Source organism: Pteropus vampyrus, unplaced genomic scaffold (assembly GCF_000151845.1).
Source record: "Pteropus vampyrus isolate Shadow unplaced genomic scaffold, Pvam_2.0 Scaffold292, whole genome shotgun sequence".
In the NCBI taxonomy this organism is placed as follows: Eukaryota; Metazoa; Chordata; class Mammalia; order Chiroptera; family Pteropodidae; genus Pteropus; species Pteropus vampyrus.
Window position 1 is genome coordinate 1,185,108 of NW_011889073.1, and position 18,063 is coordinate 1,203,170.

General features: G+C 55.1%; 1 protein-coding gene across 1 annotated transcript in view; it reads right to left on the reverse strand.

Annotated features, from left to right (window-relative positions):
* Window positions 1–18,063, reverse strand: part of SYNJ2 (synaptojanin 2) — a 91,127-nt gene that overhangs the window by 55,373 nt on the left and 17,691 nt on the right. Inside the window, 3 exon segments of the mRNA XM_023521103.1 lie at window positions 180–405; window positions 4,046–4,316; window positions 13,477–13,563. Coding sequence (XP_023376871.1) covers window positions 180–405; window positions 4,046–4,316; window positions 13,477–13,563 — 584 coding nt within the window.

Consider the following 18,063-nt stretch of genomic DNA (forward strand, 5'->3'; position numbering starts at 1 on the left):
ATACACGCTCAAACCAGAGGCCACATTTGCAGGCAGAGCCGCGGTGACCAGTTCTGTTCTCCAGGTGGAGTAAGGAGCCATGCTCATCACAATGGCCTCAAATACCCCCAAAGAGAAACGCGTCTGCATGGGTGCATCCCCTCTGAACCACCGCGGGCCAGGCCTGCCTGGGCACTGACCTGCTCCGTCTCCACGAAGTTGGACACGTGGCCATCGTCGTTCACGCCGCGGGTGTGGAAGCGCGCGCCCGCGCGTGCGCAGCTGATGCGGGAGATGAGGCAGACCTTGGCCTGCTTGTGCGAGGCGTACACGGTGCGGATGGCCACCACCCCGCAGATGACCTTCAGCAGCCAGTCACAGCAGCTCACCTGGTGCTGCCTCAGGGGCACGTGCAACAGCTGGTTCCTGCAAAACAGAGCGCCACAGCGACTCAGGTCACCTCGCACCCTCCGGGAAACTGCGCCCAAAGCAAGCAGCGAGGAAGCACCTGTGCGGGCAGCATCCCGCTTAATAGGAGGCGCATGCGCACGGCGCCCACTGGGGACACGCAGGACGGGACACTCACGGGCTTCTGAGAGACCTCAAGCAAGGCCACTGAGACGCGCGCAGCAGCAAAGGGAAAGGAGTCCTTTCCCAAAGCCACCCCCGTGTCAGTACCATTGCAGGCAAGCAAAGCGTGGACCCTGAGCCCATCACGAGCCCATCACGAGCCTTCCCGGCAATTTCAGAGGAGCCCCACTTTAGACGCCTGCCTGGCCTCTACATTCGAAAATCAGAAACCCCATCAGTAAAATAATTAACCATGTTTTGTAATTAAATAATAATCAAAACGATCATATTAAATATAGGCATGCTTAAATTATATACATAGCCCATGAGATAAATTACAAAGCAATCCCAAATGAATAAGAGAGGATGAGATAAAAATAAGACTTAAGGAAAGTGCCAGTATTTCCATACCTGGCGGATTGTTCTGGGCCTCTGGAGACCCCTGGTGACCAGCATAATGATGGGGATGAAGGCCAACATTTATCAAGTGCACCCAGCACCATTCTAAGTACTTCAGGATGGATTAACTCACTTCATCCTCGGAACGACGTTGTGACAGGTATTATCATTCATTCACCCATTGTGCAGATAAAGAAACTGAGGCACAGAGAACTGGACTGCATGCTCACCCTAGACCCGGAGCCTGGACGTGGCAGCACGGACCTGGGAGCCTGTCTCTTCTCCCAGCCCGGCCGGCCCCGCGCCTCCCCTGGGGAAGACCCTACCTTGGCAGCTGCACCTGACCGCGGCCCCACCCTCCTCTCATCTCCCACTCACTCAGCCTCCCAACATCCACAGCGGAGCAAGTGGCTACTCTGAGAAGGGAGGGCTCAGAGGGGGCACGTGGACACCTGGACACCTTGGGCTGCTTCCGGCTCCCAGCAGTGCTGTTCTGAGGCCCCTACCTTGTTTCCAGGGAGGCGGGAACCCTCGGGAGACTCCTTCCTGTAGAATACTAAGGATTTCTAGATCAAATGCCCTAATTGTTTAAAAAAGGCAGCACTGGTCCTGCCCTGGAGCCTTCCTCAAAGATAGGCAGCTCTTAGGCCAGCCTCCTCGACTGTGAGCATGGCCACTTCCGCCTGGGCACTGAGGACCCCTCAGGGAGTGGCCACGTGGGACCCGCTTCTGAGCTCTCAGAGCCACAGCGCTTGTCCACATGAAGAAAGGACGATCATGAAGACTACAAAAACGTTATTTCCCTCTTCAGCATCACTCTTTAAACTTCAGATGATAAACTAGCTTTAGTAACGATTAAATTTGCACATGGCGTCAAACAAAGACTCCAGACGATTCCAGCCACACAGCTAGGGCCACCACCAGGGGTCAGAAGAAGGCACCTTTTGCCAAATGGACAACTCTGAATCAACCCTGTTGGCATCACACTTGCCCGACCCTCTGTGGGAGGATCACGCCCTCCGAGGAAGAGACTGTTCTAGAAAGGAAAACAGCTTTGCGTTCCCTTGCAGGCCTTGCTTGTACAGGGGAGCAATTATTGGTGGGGTCAGTGACCGGCCAGGAAAAAAATGACTTCACTCCGATGTACACTCTCCCTTATTCACCAGCCACGTTCAGTGGTGACCTCATCTGACACCAGATGTGGGCCTAGATCTAAAATGTGGCACCCCCAATGGTGGGTTTAGACAATCAAGCCTGTGACCACTCAGCTGGCCTGACTTGATGTGGCTAGTTCTGTGGGTGCCGCCCTGAGCCCAAACACCACACCCAGCAGGCTGGCATTCTCCAGAGTCACCACCCCCCTCCCAACTCAAGACAGAGTCTGGTGTCCACTTGGGGCCTCCGAGGATCTGAGGCCCTCGCAGCCTCTGCTTGGTGAGTCTCTGCTTGGACTTTCTGTTTTCTACATGCTTCAAATCTCCAGCCACAGAGCTGATAGGAGGAGGCCTGAGAAGGGCAATTACATAGGTGCTGGGGCACCCAGAGGTCCCAGGCACCCCCTTCAGCCCTACAGTGTTTCCAGGGAATGTCACAGCATCTGAATCTGGGACCTCTTGCCTCTGCTTGCCTGACAGTCCGGTTAGAAATGGACACCTAGCCTCAGCACAAAGCGTCCTCAGTCCCTACATTCTGCTGCCTTCAGGGGCACGTACACAGCTGGTCCCTGCAAAGTGGATCTAGGGATTCACAGAAACACGGTCCCCTGGACCTGGGACCCTGAGTAGGGTCCTCGAACCAGCAGCATTGGCATCGCCATCTTCACCTTGCTGGAAATGCCAAATCTTGGGCCCCAGCCCAGACCTGCTGCATCAGACCCGCTGTAACAAGATCAGCAAGAAAGTCACATGCGTTCTAAAGTTTGGGCACATTATTGCCCGAAAAACTGAAACCCAGAGAACCTGAAAGGATCTGGGGGTGGTCGCACTAGGACACGTGGAGGGATTGGCGGAGCCCCCTTCCTCCAAGCGGAAGTCAGGCAGTTCCTTGGTGGGGTCCAAAGCACCCAGGAAAAAACATGTATCTGATGATGGAGACTCTGGCTTCCTATTTTGGGGCAAAGGGGGCAGGCACAAAGAAAGGGCATAAATGCACCTCGCCAATCCTGTCTTAGGGCTGGGAAACTGGGGTAGCCCCAAAGGCCGACACTGGAATTCTGAGAGCGTCCGTTACATGAGGTCCACTGGGACGATTTCTGCAGCAGGATTTCATCATTCCTGCTTCCGACTCGCTCCCACACGTCTCCTGGGGAGACAGCACCACCGACGACCCAGGCCTGGGCGCTAGTGTATGTTAACCACTGTCCTCCTTTCACAGGACTCGTGAGGGTCCTCACCTCCAGCGCTCGGAAAGGGCAACAGGTAATTTACATATGTATAGAGTCACCCACCTAGCTGTGTCCGTGAAGGAGCACCCACATGCCCCTACACATACAGAAGCCCAGCCACCTTTGTCTGGGCTTCAGGACATGTCTTAACATGTTACTGCACATCACCTTGTTAGGATGGGGACATTGCTGGGCTGGTTTGGGATCTGCATCCAGAATGCCTGGGTTCGACATCCCTCCCTTGTTGAAGCCTCAGACTCCTTATCTGTAAAATGGGAATAACAGACCCACCGCATAGAGACCTACGAGGAGGATGAGTTACTACCCGCGGAGAACTTAGAACAGTGCCTGGAACTGGGTGGTGAGCGTCTGTCCGCCGCGCGCAGGCAGGATTGCTGGGCAGACGGCAGAAGCACCAGCCCAGGCACACAGCAGCGCCTGCTGGACGCGGCTCTCGCATGCTCTTTACCGATGGCCCAGATTTCCTCCCTGAAGCCACGTGAGTCCACTTCGAACACTGTCCTTGACCCCAGGGGTGGGGAATGCGGGGTCAGTCTTCCCCTCACCATGCGGGGAGTGAGCGGGCACAGATCCCAGCTCTCAGAGGTGACCCAGGCCCCTGGGGATGATGCAAAGTGATCAAGGACACAGATGCCAATCAGCACCTGCCTGCCGTGTGACCTGGGGGCAAGGGATATGGGGCCAGGGCCTCACCAAAAGAAGGAGTTCCCCCACTCATAGCTGTCATCACCCTGCTTCTGTGCCCGGACGGTGAGGTCGAAGCGAGACCCGTCGTTGGGCCACGAGAAGTAGAAGACGCCCGAGTTGAGGACCTTCCTCAGGGCCGCGAGGCGGTCCTCCTCCTTGGCCCCTTCCTGGAGCGGGTAAAAGTCGATGGCGGTGATTTTGTAGATTTCGGCCTCTGGAATTCTGCCCACAGAAGTGCAGCCTGTCACCAAAACCAGGAAGCTCAGGGACGCGCCACCTGGAACGATAATCAGACAGAGGGGCTTAGGATCGCCGTGGGCCACTCACTTCAGGGCAGCTGTGGTCGCGAGGGGCCCAAACAGCCCAGTTTTGGCTGCAGCTGTGTGACTTCCTGTTGGCTCCTGTACCTCCCCTGGTACCTCGCATTCCTAATCTCAGCGTCTCGGGGATCCGCCCTGCCACCGGAGCCCGCAGCCTAGAGTCCTGGTTCTGAGCTTGGCCCAGGAGCAGGAGCGCCACCTGAGAGCTTGTCAGAACTGCAAATTCTCAGCCCAATCAGACCTCTGGGCGAGGGCTGGACACCTGGGCTTTAACAAGCCGCAGGTGATCCTGCTGCCTGCCAGAGTCAAGTCTGACAGTTGCTGGCCTGGAGTCTCCCCAGACCCCTATTTCTCCCCATATCTGCCACCCAGAGCCTCTCAGACCCACCCTTCCCAGGAATCCTCAGCCGCTGCCTGGCTCAGGGCCTCCAGACTAAAGGCAGTCCTCCAAGCTGTCATGGCTGCCCTCCTAAACCCACCTGACGACAGACCCCGCTCCACTTAAATCCTTCTGTGGCTCCCACTTTCCCTAGGACTGAAATGGAAACTCCTCCCCAAGTTCGGACACCCGGGGTCCGGCAGCTCTCCCGGGCTGTGCTCTGCAGCTCCTCAAACGTGTCATATACCTTCACACCCCTGAGCCTTAAGGCATTGCCTCTGCCCCGGACACCCCCCCAACCGTTTGCCCAACAAGGTCTCCCACAAGCCCTCCCTACCCCTCTCACCTTCCCCGCCTCTACCTTCTGCAGTGGCCCCAGCCCTCCCACATGCTGGTCAGGACCTTCCTGCCTGGCCCCCTTACCAGGAGCACTCCGCCCTTTGGGGTCAGCTCAGCAGCACCTCCTCCAAGGAGCCTTTCCTGCCTTCCCAAGACGGTTAGTGGTCCCTTCTCCGTGCCAGCGGCATCTGTCAGCCCTTGTCACAGACAGAGCTAACACCCTCCTTCCCGACCTGTGTCCCCAGAAGACTGGGGGTTCCTTGGGGGCAGTGCTCTGTTTCAATGTTATGCCCCAGCACTGCACATGGCAAGAGTTTGAGGAATTCTTCCTAAACAAGCCAACGGGAGAGCAGCTCAAGCCTCCTGCCCCCGTGAAAGGCTCCAAAGCACCGCTGGCCCTGTGCCCGGAGGAGACGCCCCTGCCAGGGACTCCATCCATGGCCGCTCTCTCTTCTGCATCCCTGGCCTCCCACAAAGCCCCTGGCTCGCAAAGGTGCTGCGTCAGCAAGGCGCACGGCAATGCTCTGCTCTGGGGACGGTGGGGACGGCACCCCTCTTCCTCTGCTTCAGGAGACGGCCCAAGACTGACTGGCCTTTAGGGGCGGGTGTGGTTCTGGTCCACATGCCACTCCTTTCCAATAGTCTCCCAAAGACCCACTCCAGATGGTCAGTGGTCAGTACCTGCTGCAATGCAGTCAACACTCCTGAATCTCTCGATGCTCGGATAAAAGACCCCTAAGAAGGCCGAGTCCAGCAGTACCACCCACTCCGGGCGACTCCCCCTCACGCTAACCAGGAAGGAGAATGCTGCGTGGGGCCAGGTAATGCCTGGTTTTTATGAAAGATCCCTTCATTCAACAAGTAAGTCAGCACGCATACCACGCCTGCTGGGTGGAGGGAGAGGGGAATGTCCAGTCCCCTCACTGGCTCATACCCCACCTCTGCCATCAGACTACCAAGGAATTGTTTTAAAACCACTTAAGAACGAGGCCGTAGATGGTGACAGGTGTCAGGGGTTGAGTTTCTTAAGTGGGACAGCTGTCATTTCCGGAAGACAGGTGGGGTCATGTGGGGTTGAGGTCCTCATATTAGAGCCTCACAAATGCCACTATCCCCACAGCCTGTGCCCAGACATCAGACGGGCTCGGCGTGGGGAGAAGCAGACTCCAGGTCGGACCCCTCGGAGCTCAGCCGTGAGCCCCAGATTAGACTCTGTGGGGAGCGGGTTCAAGGAGAGGCATGGAAAATTTTACTTCCCTCTCCCCATCGGAGACGTGAAGCTGATTCCTAGCACCACTTCCTCACAGCTCTGCGTGGGGGGACCACGTCCCTGGCAAGAGTCCCAGGTTGCTGTGAAGGCAGCAGGCACTTCCTGTGCAGGGCGGGCCGGTGGGGGGGCGGGGGGAGGCTGGGGATGGGCGTGCTGTAAGCAGGTGTGAAAAGGCTCTTAAAATAAACGAGAACAAATGGACGGCCACCGCCACAGAGAATTCGGGCTCCTGAGTCTTGGGACAAGGGGCTTAGGAGGAGTGCGAGCGAATGAGTCACTGTGTCGGCCGCAGAACCTGGTACTTTAATGACAGCTGATTCTCAGGGTGGAGCTTGCCCTGTGCCAGGCACCAGTCCACAAACTTCCTCCTGGCGACCCCTCGGGGGAGGTGCCATTTTTGCCATATTTTATCAAAAAGGAGACAGGGGCACAGAGAGGTTAAGTAGCCTGCTGGAGGTGACATGGGGGTACGGGGGCTGAGACTCGGACCCTGGGCAGATGGTCAGACCAGGGCAGGTTCCAGGCCCGGCGCCCTTAACTAGACCCTTGCAGAAGGATCGCCATTTCACACATGAGGGCCCGTCTGCCAGGGAAGCTGACTCGCCTGCCCAAGCCCACGGCTTGTCTGCACGGGACCCAAGACACCAGCACGGGTGTCACCTAGGCCCGGGCTCTGTCTAGCCCTTGGGTCTTCAATCGCTTCAGCTTGTGGTCTCTCTAAGAGCTTGGCTGATCAAGGGACCTCTTGCTCGTTTTTAAATCGACACCAAATGTTTTCATCATTAGTTTAAACGGTTGTAATATATTTCCCAGCATATGCTCAATATTGACATGTAAAAATAAAACTGTCGTAGGCCTCTTTACCAGCCTCTGATAGAATCCACCGTGACGCGATACTCATCACCATCTATTATTTAAAGGGACATGCAAACAAGTTCTTCTTCAACACATGGGATTTTCACTCTATTACACTTTCTCCCCAGAATCTTATCCCGACATAACACTCTGTGCTCCCATGTCCTGTGCTGATCACCCTGGCCGTATTGTGCAGCAGTTTGATGCTCAAGGCCAAAGAGTTCACGAAGAGCTTGTTCTGGTTTGATTTTGAGTACACCATCAGCCAAATGATGTAAACAAAGCATTTTGCTAAATAATCATTTAACATATACAAAAGATGCGTTGGAAAAGCATCTCAATGAGACAGACGGGATTTCTAGTTCATATATCCATGGATAAATATTATCTGTTGATAGAATAACACTAGATTCCGTATCCATCCTAGCTCTGTTTTTCATTTCGATGGATGTAAACACTCAGAAAACGTGTTCACATCAATAAATCTATGGGCCTGGAAAAAGCTTCATTATAGCAACGTCAGTCAAGACTTCAAAGTCCTTCGGTTACCGGGCTAAAAAAGTTAACAATGATCTGTGAATGAAATCACCGTTCACAATGTCAGCCGCTACCCTCATTAAGTTCTTCGGTTTGCGGAAAGCAGACAATGGGCCATCACCTGACTTGTATACAGATTTGTTACTGAGTCATTAAGGTGAGTGACTTCCTCAGCACTACTCACGACTACGTTTTGAACTGTCCCCGTGTCTGACCTCCTAGAGGTATTCACTCCCCAAGGCAAAGCAAGACGCTACATGGGAGGAGACGGGAGAGAGGCGGCTGTGGACAGAACAGAGAGGTGAGGGGCCGGCTTCTCACAGGCACATTCTTAGGCGAACCAGTGATGGGGAGAAGCTGGGTACCGGGGCGTGGTTTTCCTCAGAATGAACCATGTCTGTGAGCTGTGCTCAGCTTCCCCCGTGACTCCAGAACTGCCACAAACCCTCCAAAGGCAGCCCCTCCAAAGGCAGCCCCCCCCACCGCCCCGGCCCTGTCAGCCGAGCAGGTGGCTTCCTGTTACCCCACTGACGGTGAGACCCTGTCAACAGCCTTGCGTGCTCTCCACGTGCTATAGCTTTGGAGGAAAGAGTCCAGGTCTGAGCCTAGCACCAGCCTGCTGGGAGGTCACTGCCCCCCTGGCCCACCTGTCGGGGTGGTACTGGCCTGTGGCCCCCACAGGGGTGTCTCTAGGGGATAAAGGTGAGGCCAATGGGACTCGCCTGCCCAGGTGTGTGAGAAGTGTCCTCTGAGGTTCACCTTGAACGCGGGACTGAGGCTTTGTTTTTAGTGAGGCAGGATCAGTTTCTCACAGCCAAGAAGTGAACTGGGCCTGGGGCGCTGCTCGGAAGTCGTTAGTGGAGGTGGCGTGCAGGGGCCTGAAACCAGAAAGCTCTGGTGGCAAAGTGGAGACAGGCCCAGACCTGCCTTGGCCTCGGGAGACGGGGCCGGGGCTCTGCAGCTGCCAGCAGTCTGCGGGGCCTGGGCCTCAGCGGGGGGTGCACCAGCCGTTTCCATGTCCCTTCCAGCTCACACGCTCTGTTCCAGGGCTCTGGCCAAAGCAAGATGATGCCCAGGTCAGAGATTGCTGGCCAGCGTCAGGTGAGGTGGCAGGGAGGCAGGCAAAGGGTCAGGGGCCAACACACACACCAGAACCAGAAGGGATGTATGCACACCCACACACTCTCTCTCACACGCATGCGCATGCAAACACATGTGCACACACGCACGCACACACGTGCACACGCGCACGCACACGCGCACCTCCAGAGGGCTGGAGGCTCACAGTCCAGACGACTCTGCCTGCAGCCTGAACCGGACGGTGGGGAACGGAGAGCTGCTTCTCGCTGTCTAGTGTTTGATGGGCGCAGAGTTTGGGGAGATGGAAAGTTCTGGAGAAGGCTGGCTGCACAACAGCCAATGTCCTTCCCGCCTCTGAACCGCACACTTAGAACCGGTTTCAATGGTAAATCTGGTTTCCTGTACACTTTGCCACGACTGAACAACAACACTCCGAAACCTCAGTGTCACCTTGAAAGTTCTTTCCCTCCAGAAGCCGTCTTTGAAACTCGCCTCCCGGCCAGGGTGGCCCCATAGCCCTGAGCTCTGCAGTGACGGGCCATGTCTTATCTTGCTCTGGCATCTGGCTGGGAGGGGCTGGCATTGGGATCGCGGTGAATCATGGCAGACACAATGCTGTCTACTCAGGGACAATGCTAGGCCTGCGCTCACTGCGGCCCCTGCTTCTCCTGGTCCGGCCTTCTCCGTGTTTGCTCAGGCTCTGAGTTCTCCCCCCATCTAGGTTCCTACCTGTCTCAGGCTGGGCTGCTGTCTCATCTACCCTCCCACTTGCACAGGACACTCTCACACTTAAGCCTGTGAACAAAGGACTTAGGAACGCTGGGCGTTCGCACTGGGGAGCGGCGAGTTTGGCCAGACGATCCCTGAGCACCCCCTGCGCCCCCCACTGACGAGCTCAGAATTCTCTTCCCCCGTGACACCGTGTCAAGTCTCTCTTCACCCTCCCCTTGCAGAAGAGCAGAGCGCGCAGGCTGTGGGGTGCTGGCCGCTCACCTCTGCTCACGAGAGCCAGCTGTGTGCTTTTCCCAGCTCTGCAATGGCCCCCTGAGGTCAGCCGGGGTCGGCATATTTACACCACTACACATCAGGGCCTTTTTCCGCCCCCACCAGAGAGCTGGATGTCAAATATTTGCCAGCACACCACTGGGTATAGGTATTAAATAAATTATTTAAGACCGATGACGGCCATTTCAAGACTTGCTAGAGACACTGCATACTCTGGATCTCAGAAGACTGTCAAACTTCCCTGTCCAGAGACTTCTCATTCTAAAGTGATGGCCCACGGAGGTCAGCCCTCAGCCACCTGTGCGGGAGAACGGCCTGCCGGGAGTCAACAGCGTGCAGGCCCTCAGCCTGCGCCCTTTACCCCACACCCAGCTCTCCTAGAGGGACCCTCTGCAGGGGCCCCCTCCTCCTTCTCCTCAGGACCCACGTTCATTCCCTCATGTAATTCTCTTAAGAACTATGTAAGATAGACATGAGGCGGTTTTCCTGGTGTTTCAGGTGGGAAAACGGCCCTAGAGAAATGAAATGAACGCAGAAGGCCAGTCTGCTGTGGGGCTGGAGCTAGAACCTAGTGGGGCTGGCTGTCTAGGGGAAAGCGTTCAGGGCTGCCACGCGCAGCTTCTCAGGCTGTGCACTGCACGACTCCAGGAGACGCAATTTATTAGAGATCTCAATTTATTCAACTCCTGAGGCTATGAAACAGGGAAGCCTTGAGAGATTAGGTTAAAAGCAAGTTAAATCCCCATAATCATTGGGATAAATTCTTCTTACTACTATACTCTCATTTTCTATGCTCTGTATTGTGTAGTTATTGGGAAGCCCAACTCCCCTGCTAATTGTGGGGGCTCTACCCGCCTTCTGCTGGCATTTCCGGGAGGAAGGGGAGAATTTGAGCTTTCAATGAAAACTTAGGAACCTGAGATAAAAGCTTTTATGCAGTGTTTGTGCATGTTTCTTAATTTCTAATATAACAGGTTATTTTCACTTCTGTAGACTGAAATGGAACAATTTGCCCCGAGTTGAGGCTGAAGAGGTCTCAGAGACCCTCAACCTTAAAAAGGCAAAAGAGAGGCCCACCCCCACTCAGGAGGGTCATTTTGGGAGTGACCTGAAGTTGGAATATGCTCCTCAGCAGGTGGAAAAAAAAACAAACAAACCAAAAACCCCACAAAGAAAACAGATCCTAGTTCTAAGCCGGGGACTTGCAGTGGGAAAAGAAAATCGAGTTAAAGTCAAACACTTCTCATTTTAACCAAAGGGGATTTGAAAAAGGTGTTTATAAGGCCGAATCCTTCCGTCCTTCAGATACTCCAGGGCACTTTCGGAAATGGGTTGAAAAGGCCGAATCATCCTGACATTCTGAAAGCCAAACTCACCCTCACTACACTCAGAGAGCCTTTTGCAGCCCACCCTGGAGGGTGACTATGGCCAGCAGGCAGGGGGTATTCCCAGAGGACATCAGATATGGGGTCTGGTGACCTGCTGGCCCTCTAGGCCAGGGCACGGCCCTCCCCGGGTGGTTCTGCATGGGCACCAGAGGCTGTGCTTGCTCGGTCCTCAGAGGAGGGCCGGCCGGTGGGCACTGGATGCAGGAAGCAGGGAGGGCCCTGCCTAAGGCAGCTGCAGGAGTTGGTCACTTCTCCCCATACTCCCTGCCCTGGCCCCTGGGCCAGGCTCCCCATAGACACCCTGCTTGCTGACAATATTTCTTGGGGGGCTGCCACCCTTCCCATCCTGTAGCTGACCTCAGATCACAGCCCAGGGAAAAAAAATGCTTTTTCCCAGGAGGTGGGGGAAGGCACTGCTCTTCCTGTCCCCAGAGGCTCAGTCTTTCTGCCCCTTTAGGAAGAGAGTGGCCTGGAAGATGAAAGCAGCGCCCCCCGCCCCGGTGTCAGAAGGGAAGAGTTTAAAACCTGGGTCGCACTTGAGAACTGCCGGACCTTGGGCAAGCTTCGGCACTGCACTGAATCCGGGAGACCCTCAGATGTGAAACGGATCATTCTTTTATGAGAAAAAAGTAACCATAAGCTGCCAACAACTGTAACACATCCTGAGTGCCTGGAGGTTACAATGTAAAAAAATAGCATGTGTCACAGAATAGATGGGACACTGCGCGTAGGCTTTCTGAGCTTCTCTTTTTATCCATAAAGGACAGCAACAGTACCTAACAGGCTGCTGGGAGAGCTGAGCTGATCGGTCATGACACTTAAACATCCCCTAGCTCAGAGCAAGCACGATGGAAGCTTAGCTGTCATCTTCACATCATCACCACTGAGGCACGGGCCACGGGAATTTTTTTGTGACTTCAGAAAGATCACTGTAGGGAGAAATACAGCAAGCAGCACATTTTCATGGAAAGAAGCAAGCGTTTGGAGGCAGCTAGACCCAGGTTTCGGTCCTGGCTGAGCTTTTTACTTTAGGCAAGCTACTTTAACCCCGTGAACCCCGTGACCCCATTCCTTTACGGTGAATGCAGATGAAGATACATTATCACACTGGCTTATTTGTAGGATTAAATAATGACTACCTAGTCCTTGGCACAAAACAGACAATTAATAAATGCATTTTGTCATGTGGGTACGGAGTGCTTTTCCTAAACACTGTTTGGAAATGATCAATGTCATCATCATCATCATCATCATAGTTCAAGAAAAATCATCCCATAAAACAAAAGACCCAGAAAAGTAATGGCAAACAGTGCTATGCTGTCGGCTTGAAATGTCCTCCATCCATGAAAACAGCTGCTGAGGGAGACGTGGAGATGAAGGTGCTTGGTTTGGGAAAGCCACCACGCTCGAATCTGCTCAACTCACAGCCGTTCCCTTTTTGACCCAGCGGGACCGAGAATCAGGAATGTCAACCATGCTCTGGTCTTGGCCCCATAAGTCATCGATGACCCCGGGTGGGGCCATCACAAACGGGGCAGCTGAGACAGAAGGAAGGACATAGTGGCTGCAGAACCAGGAGTGCACGGGGGCTCCCGTGAGGTCCGGGAGTGCAGAGGTGACTCGGTGGCCCCATGGGGCAGCTGCGATCTCAACTGGGCTGACCACTCAGCCCCTCAAGTCTCGTACTGAGCAAGGATGCCCACTTTTCCCCATAAGCTCTTTGCCCTTTCAAGTCAGACCGCATGGCCCATTTTGTGAACACAATTTCCTTTCATCTCGCTCACACCTACCCACACCCCTCCACCCCATATCTGATGCTCAGGTCCTCGTGGCTTTTTCTCTCCTTGCCAACACCGCTAGGTCCCTGCACCTCTCCCTCCAGACACACCCAGCCTGTCTAGGGGCTTTGGGACCCCTGGCACCCACCTCTTCTAGAGTACAAATCCCTTGTAAACAACAAACAACCCCCTAAGCAGAGCCCCGCCTCCCCCACTGCAAAAACTCAGGTCCTGGTGAGCAAATAATGAAGGTGAGCTCTCTCTCCACCAAGGCCGGGAGTGGCACAGACAGGTGAGAACCGGGCTTCATTCACCTGACCTCCCAGTATGAGGTGCAAGCACAGGAAAATAAACATTTTAAAAGATCGTAACGGCTCAAATAAAACGTCTAAATCTAGCAGTCTTTCCAAACAGACACAGGAGCGGCTCTGCCCAGCTGATAGGCGCCTGACAGCTGCGGCTCTGTGGGGAGGGAGAGATACTCACCGGATTTCACCCTGAGCTCCCCCAAGCAGCCATAGGCATCGGTGAGCTTTCCATACTGGCCTCTAATGACCTCCTTCTCCTCCGGAGCTGGGGAAGAAACACATCACAGACATCAGCTGAGTCTCCCGTTGGAGTTCACACTCGCCGCAGCCTTCCACTCGGCTCCCCACCCACTCGAAAAAGAAAACGCAGCGACAATAGCTCGGCCCCCAGTCATGGGTGTGGAGGTTTCACCATCAGCGAATCACCAAGCAGCAGATTCAAACCTCCCCACGAAAACCTTGTTCTCCGGAAGCACCCACAGCTTCCTGGGGGCTGGCCAGAGGCGCTGGGTTTGAGCCTGGAGCAGGTGCCTTGGGCCTGGCCCTGTCACTCTCCACATGCTCAGAAACAGGAGTGAGTCATCGTTGCCAGCTGGGGAGGGCCTTCCTTCCTGAGTGTTGTCCACTGGAGGCTTCCTTGTGCACGTGCCGACCACCCCCCGCCCAGGGACCTGCTAGCAGGAGGCTGGGTTCCTGGGTGCCCCAGGTCTGCGTGCAGTGAATCCGAAGGCAAACTGCAGGAGCAGAGGGTTTCACTGGGTGTCAGCAAGACTGTGTTCCTTTTGGAAGCTCCGGGAGAGAATCTGTTTCCCGGCCTTTTCCAGCTTCTAGAGGCTTCTGTGGCCCCTGCCCCGCTGGCCCCTCATCAAAGCCGGCAGTCGGGTCACTCTGCTCTGCTCCAGCCTTCACTTCTCACCCTCTCCCCGCTCCCGCCTCCCTCTCCCATCTCTTAAGGACTCTTGTGAGTACGCCCGGCCCACCCAGATCACTCAGGATGACCTCCACGTCCCAAGGCCCTGAACTCAATCACAGCTGCAAAGCCCCTTTCTCCCCGTAAGGGAAAGTTAACAGGAACTGGGGATTAGGAGGTGGATGTCCTAGGGACCCACAGACGGGTACGACCCACTTCCACGAGCCCACAGCTCGGAGGACAGAAGATGAGGGGGACGAGCCATCCTCTCTGGTCCTCGTATCTGCTCCCGGAGAGATGAACCGCATCCTCTGCCCAGAGGCGATGCCAAGCCCACCGACTAGGGCCATCCCTGTGTTATGGGTCTATGAAGTCCTCCTGGAAATGGATCTGCTCCCTGCACGAGGACAAATCCAGCCTCACAGGTGGACGCGAACATCCGTCCTGCAGGCGTCACTCCGTCCACAGCTGCTGCGGCGGGCAGAGCCAGGAGTGGACGGCAGGCCTCAGTTCAGTGGGCAAATGCAAGAGAATAATCTTGATACAAAAAATATATATATAATTCAATCCTCAGAGCTTTACAGAGATGTCTAACGGAACCCTGAAGCCTCAGCTCCATCTGGTTCCCGGCTTATTAACCATACAGCAAGGCCTTGTTCATATGTCATTCACATCTGTGAATGATCCTGAGAAGCAGAATAACAGGAGGACGTGTTCAAGTCCACACTTCAGAGGTGGGGACGTGGCCACGAGGAGAAGCTGTGGAAACAGACGGGTCCGCTGTCCTGCTGGATCGCAGATGACAAGGGCGCGCACTGCATCGCCCCGTCAGAGGGAAAATCAAACAAACACAAACTAAAAAAAAACAACACTTTTCAGCTTCATACCTTAAAAATGAATGAGCACCACACCACAGGGCCACCTGGTCCCCTCAAGTTCTCTAAACTGTTGACTCCATAATATGAACACCTCCCCACCTGCCTCTACGGTGACAACTCACATGGAGGTGTGACCCTCGAGGGTGTGATCATCTTGTGAGACATTGTTTTTCCACCATAAACAGACTAACTGAAAACAAACGAGGTGACTGAAAACAGCAAGGTCTATCAGCTCACAGTTCTGGAAGCTTCTGCGTCTGAAAGCAAGGTGTGAAGGGCCAGGCTCTCTCGGCCTCCCGCCTCCTGCCCGATCCTCGGCTTCCGGCTGCACCACTCCAGCCTCTGCCTTGTCTGTGTGTGTCTGTGTCTGTCTCCTCTTCTTGTAAGGACACCTGTCATATGGGATTTGGGGCCCACCCTACTCCAACGGGACCTCATCTTGACTTAACTAATGACATCTGCAGTGACCCTATTTCCAAACAAGGTCACATTCTGAGGTCCTGGGGCTTGGGACTCCAACGTGTCATTTGGAGGGACACATCTGAGCCCATAACACTTGTGAATCTTTTCATGGGCTGAGCCAGTCCCTGCAAAGCATCTCTCCAATAAGCACTTTTTTTTTTTCCTCAGTGTCTTCCCCTCCCAGGCTCCTCCGACCCACCCTGTGATGTGGGGGCTCCCTCGGTCCCCTCGATCCCCCTCCACACTCCCAGAGCCTGGCCAAACAACTCGCTTGCCCTAAAGAGATGCATTTCCTCACTTAGGTTCGAAGAAATCCACTTTACTCTTCAAAAGAGAGCTCACAGATCAAACGTCTACAAGCGTCAGGCAGGCAACAAGAGAATGAGGCGCTGGACGGGGCTGTGGGGGACCAGAGGGCATGCACCCCTCTAACAGGAGCAGCCGGTCAGCTCCAGCCAGCAGCCCTAAGGCGGACATGCCAGCCTAGCACCAGCGGGTCTCCAGCTTTTCGAGAGAAATAGGACAGTCCTGATTTTTCAGATTTGACAGTCAATCCAAATGTATTTTAAGCAGTGTGTTGGCGGAACACACACCTCTGCAGGTTGTCTCTGGCCCGCCCGCTTGCAACTTCTGTCCTTCCCTCCTTGATGCCTCGACAATAGAACATTCCTGTCTTCTACATTTCTGCTGAACTTCCTGGAGGTTTCTGCCTGTGCGAATGTTTTTGCTTCCTCTCCCACTGGCCACGAACGTCCAGCCCGCTAAGGAAAGTCCTCGCCTCTGCTCTCCCGCCCTCTTCTTCGCCTCCCCAGGAGGCAGCCATGCGGTCAGTGAGCGCGCATCTGAGAGCCGGCGGGGACCGGCCCTGAGCGAGGCACAGGGACCCAGCAGTGAACCAGACAACCGCCCAAGGCGGGCCCTGGGCAGCGGCAAAGAAGGGATACGGCATAGAAGGGATACATGTCACGAATAGATGAGTGATGACGGCGGAGGCCAACGGGTGGGGGAGGGAGCCGGGAGCAGTGGCAGTGCCAAGACACAGCCGGCGGTGGCGCCTGCTCAGGGCCAGGTGCCGAGAGAGCTTCCCACCAGGGCGGACAGGCAAGTAAGCACGACACAGACGGTGATACAAGCTGAGGGGCACAGGCGAGCAAGGAAGGAGGGTGTGAAGAGCGTGCGTGTGTGTGTGTGTGCGTGTGTGTGTGTGCGTGTGTGCGCGTGTGCGTGTGCGTGTGCGTGTGTGTGTGTGCGTGTGTGTGTGTGCGTGCGTGTGTGTGCGTGTGTGTGCGTGTGTGCGCGCGTGTGTGCGCGTGTGCGTGCGTGTGTGTGTGTGTGTCACGTTTTGCATAGTGAGGTCTGAGAAGGCCTTCCTGCAAGGGTGACTTTCGAGTGCAGCCCGGAAGGAAGGGAGAGATGGCTAAGGAAAGGGTTGGGAGCATCGCAGGCCCCACCCCGCGAGCAGGTGCCGATGTCCCGAGGCAGAAGCATTGCTGGCATTTTCGAGGACCAGCGAGGAGGTCGGCATGTCTGACAGAGGAATGGGGGTGGGGGACACATTGCGAAGAGCTTTCTAGTTTATAGAAAGACTTGGGGCTTCACTCTGAGTGAGAGGGAGCCCTTGCAGGGTTTTGAGGGTCACTCTGACTGCTCTGTCAAGAAGAGATTTTAGAGGGGTCAGGGGGAAGGTAAGGACACCCGTTAGCAGGCACTGCAATGGTCCAGGCAAGAGACAATACTAGCTCGACCACGGTGGTGGCAGTGGAGGTGCTGAGAAACAGTCAGATTCTGGGAGCGCACGCACGCGCACACACACACGTGAGCACGCACACATGTGCACACACATACACGCACATGCACACACACACGCGCACACGCGCACGCACACACACGTGCGTGCACACACATACACACGCACACATGCACATGCAGCCACACACACATGCAGACATGCACACACATGTGCACACATAGAGACACACATGCACACGTGCACATGCAGACGCGCACACATGCAGACACACACAAGACACACATGCACATGCACACACATGCACACACGCAGATACGCACACGCAGACACACATGCACACACACAAACACGTGCACACACACATGCACACACGCACATGCAGACACGCACACACACACAAGGCACACGTGCACACGCAGACACACATGCACACATGCAATACGCACACACGCAGACACACATGCACACACAAACACGTTCACATGCATGCACCCATGCACACACACACACATGTGCACGCACACATGCACATGGAGACATGTGCACGCAAGCGCACACACACGCACACACAGACACACATGCACACCTGCATGCACACACGCATACGTGCACACACATGCACACACACGTGCGCACACACGTGTGCACACACACATGCTTTTTTATCACCGAAATTTCCAAAGTAAAGGAGAGTAAGTGTAATACACCCTATGTTCCCACACAACCATGCACCCACCAGCTCCAGCTGCAGCCAGCTCATGCCCA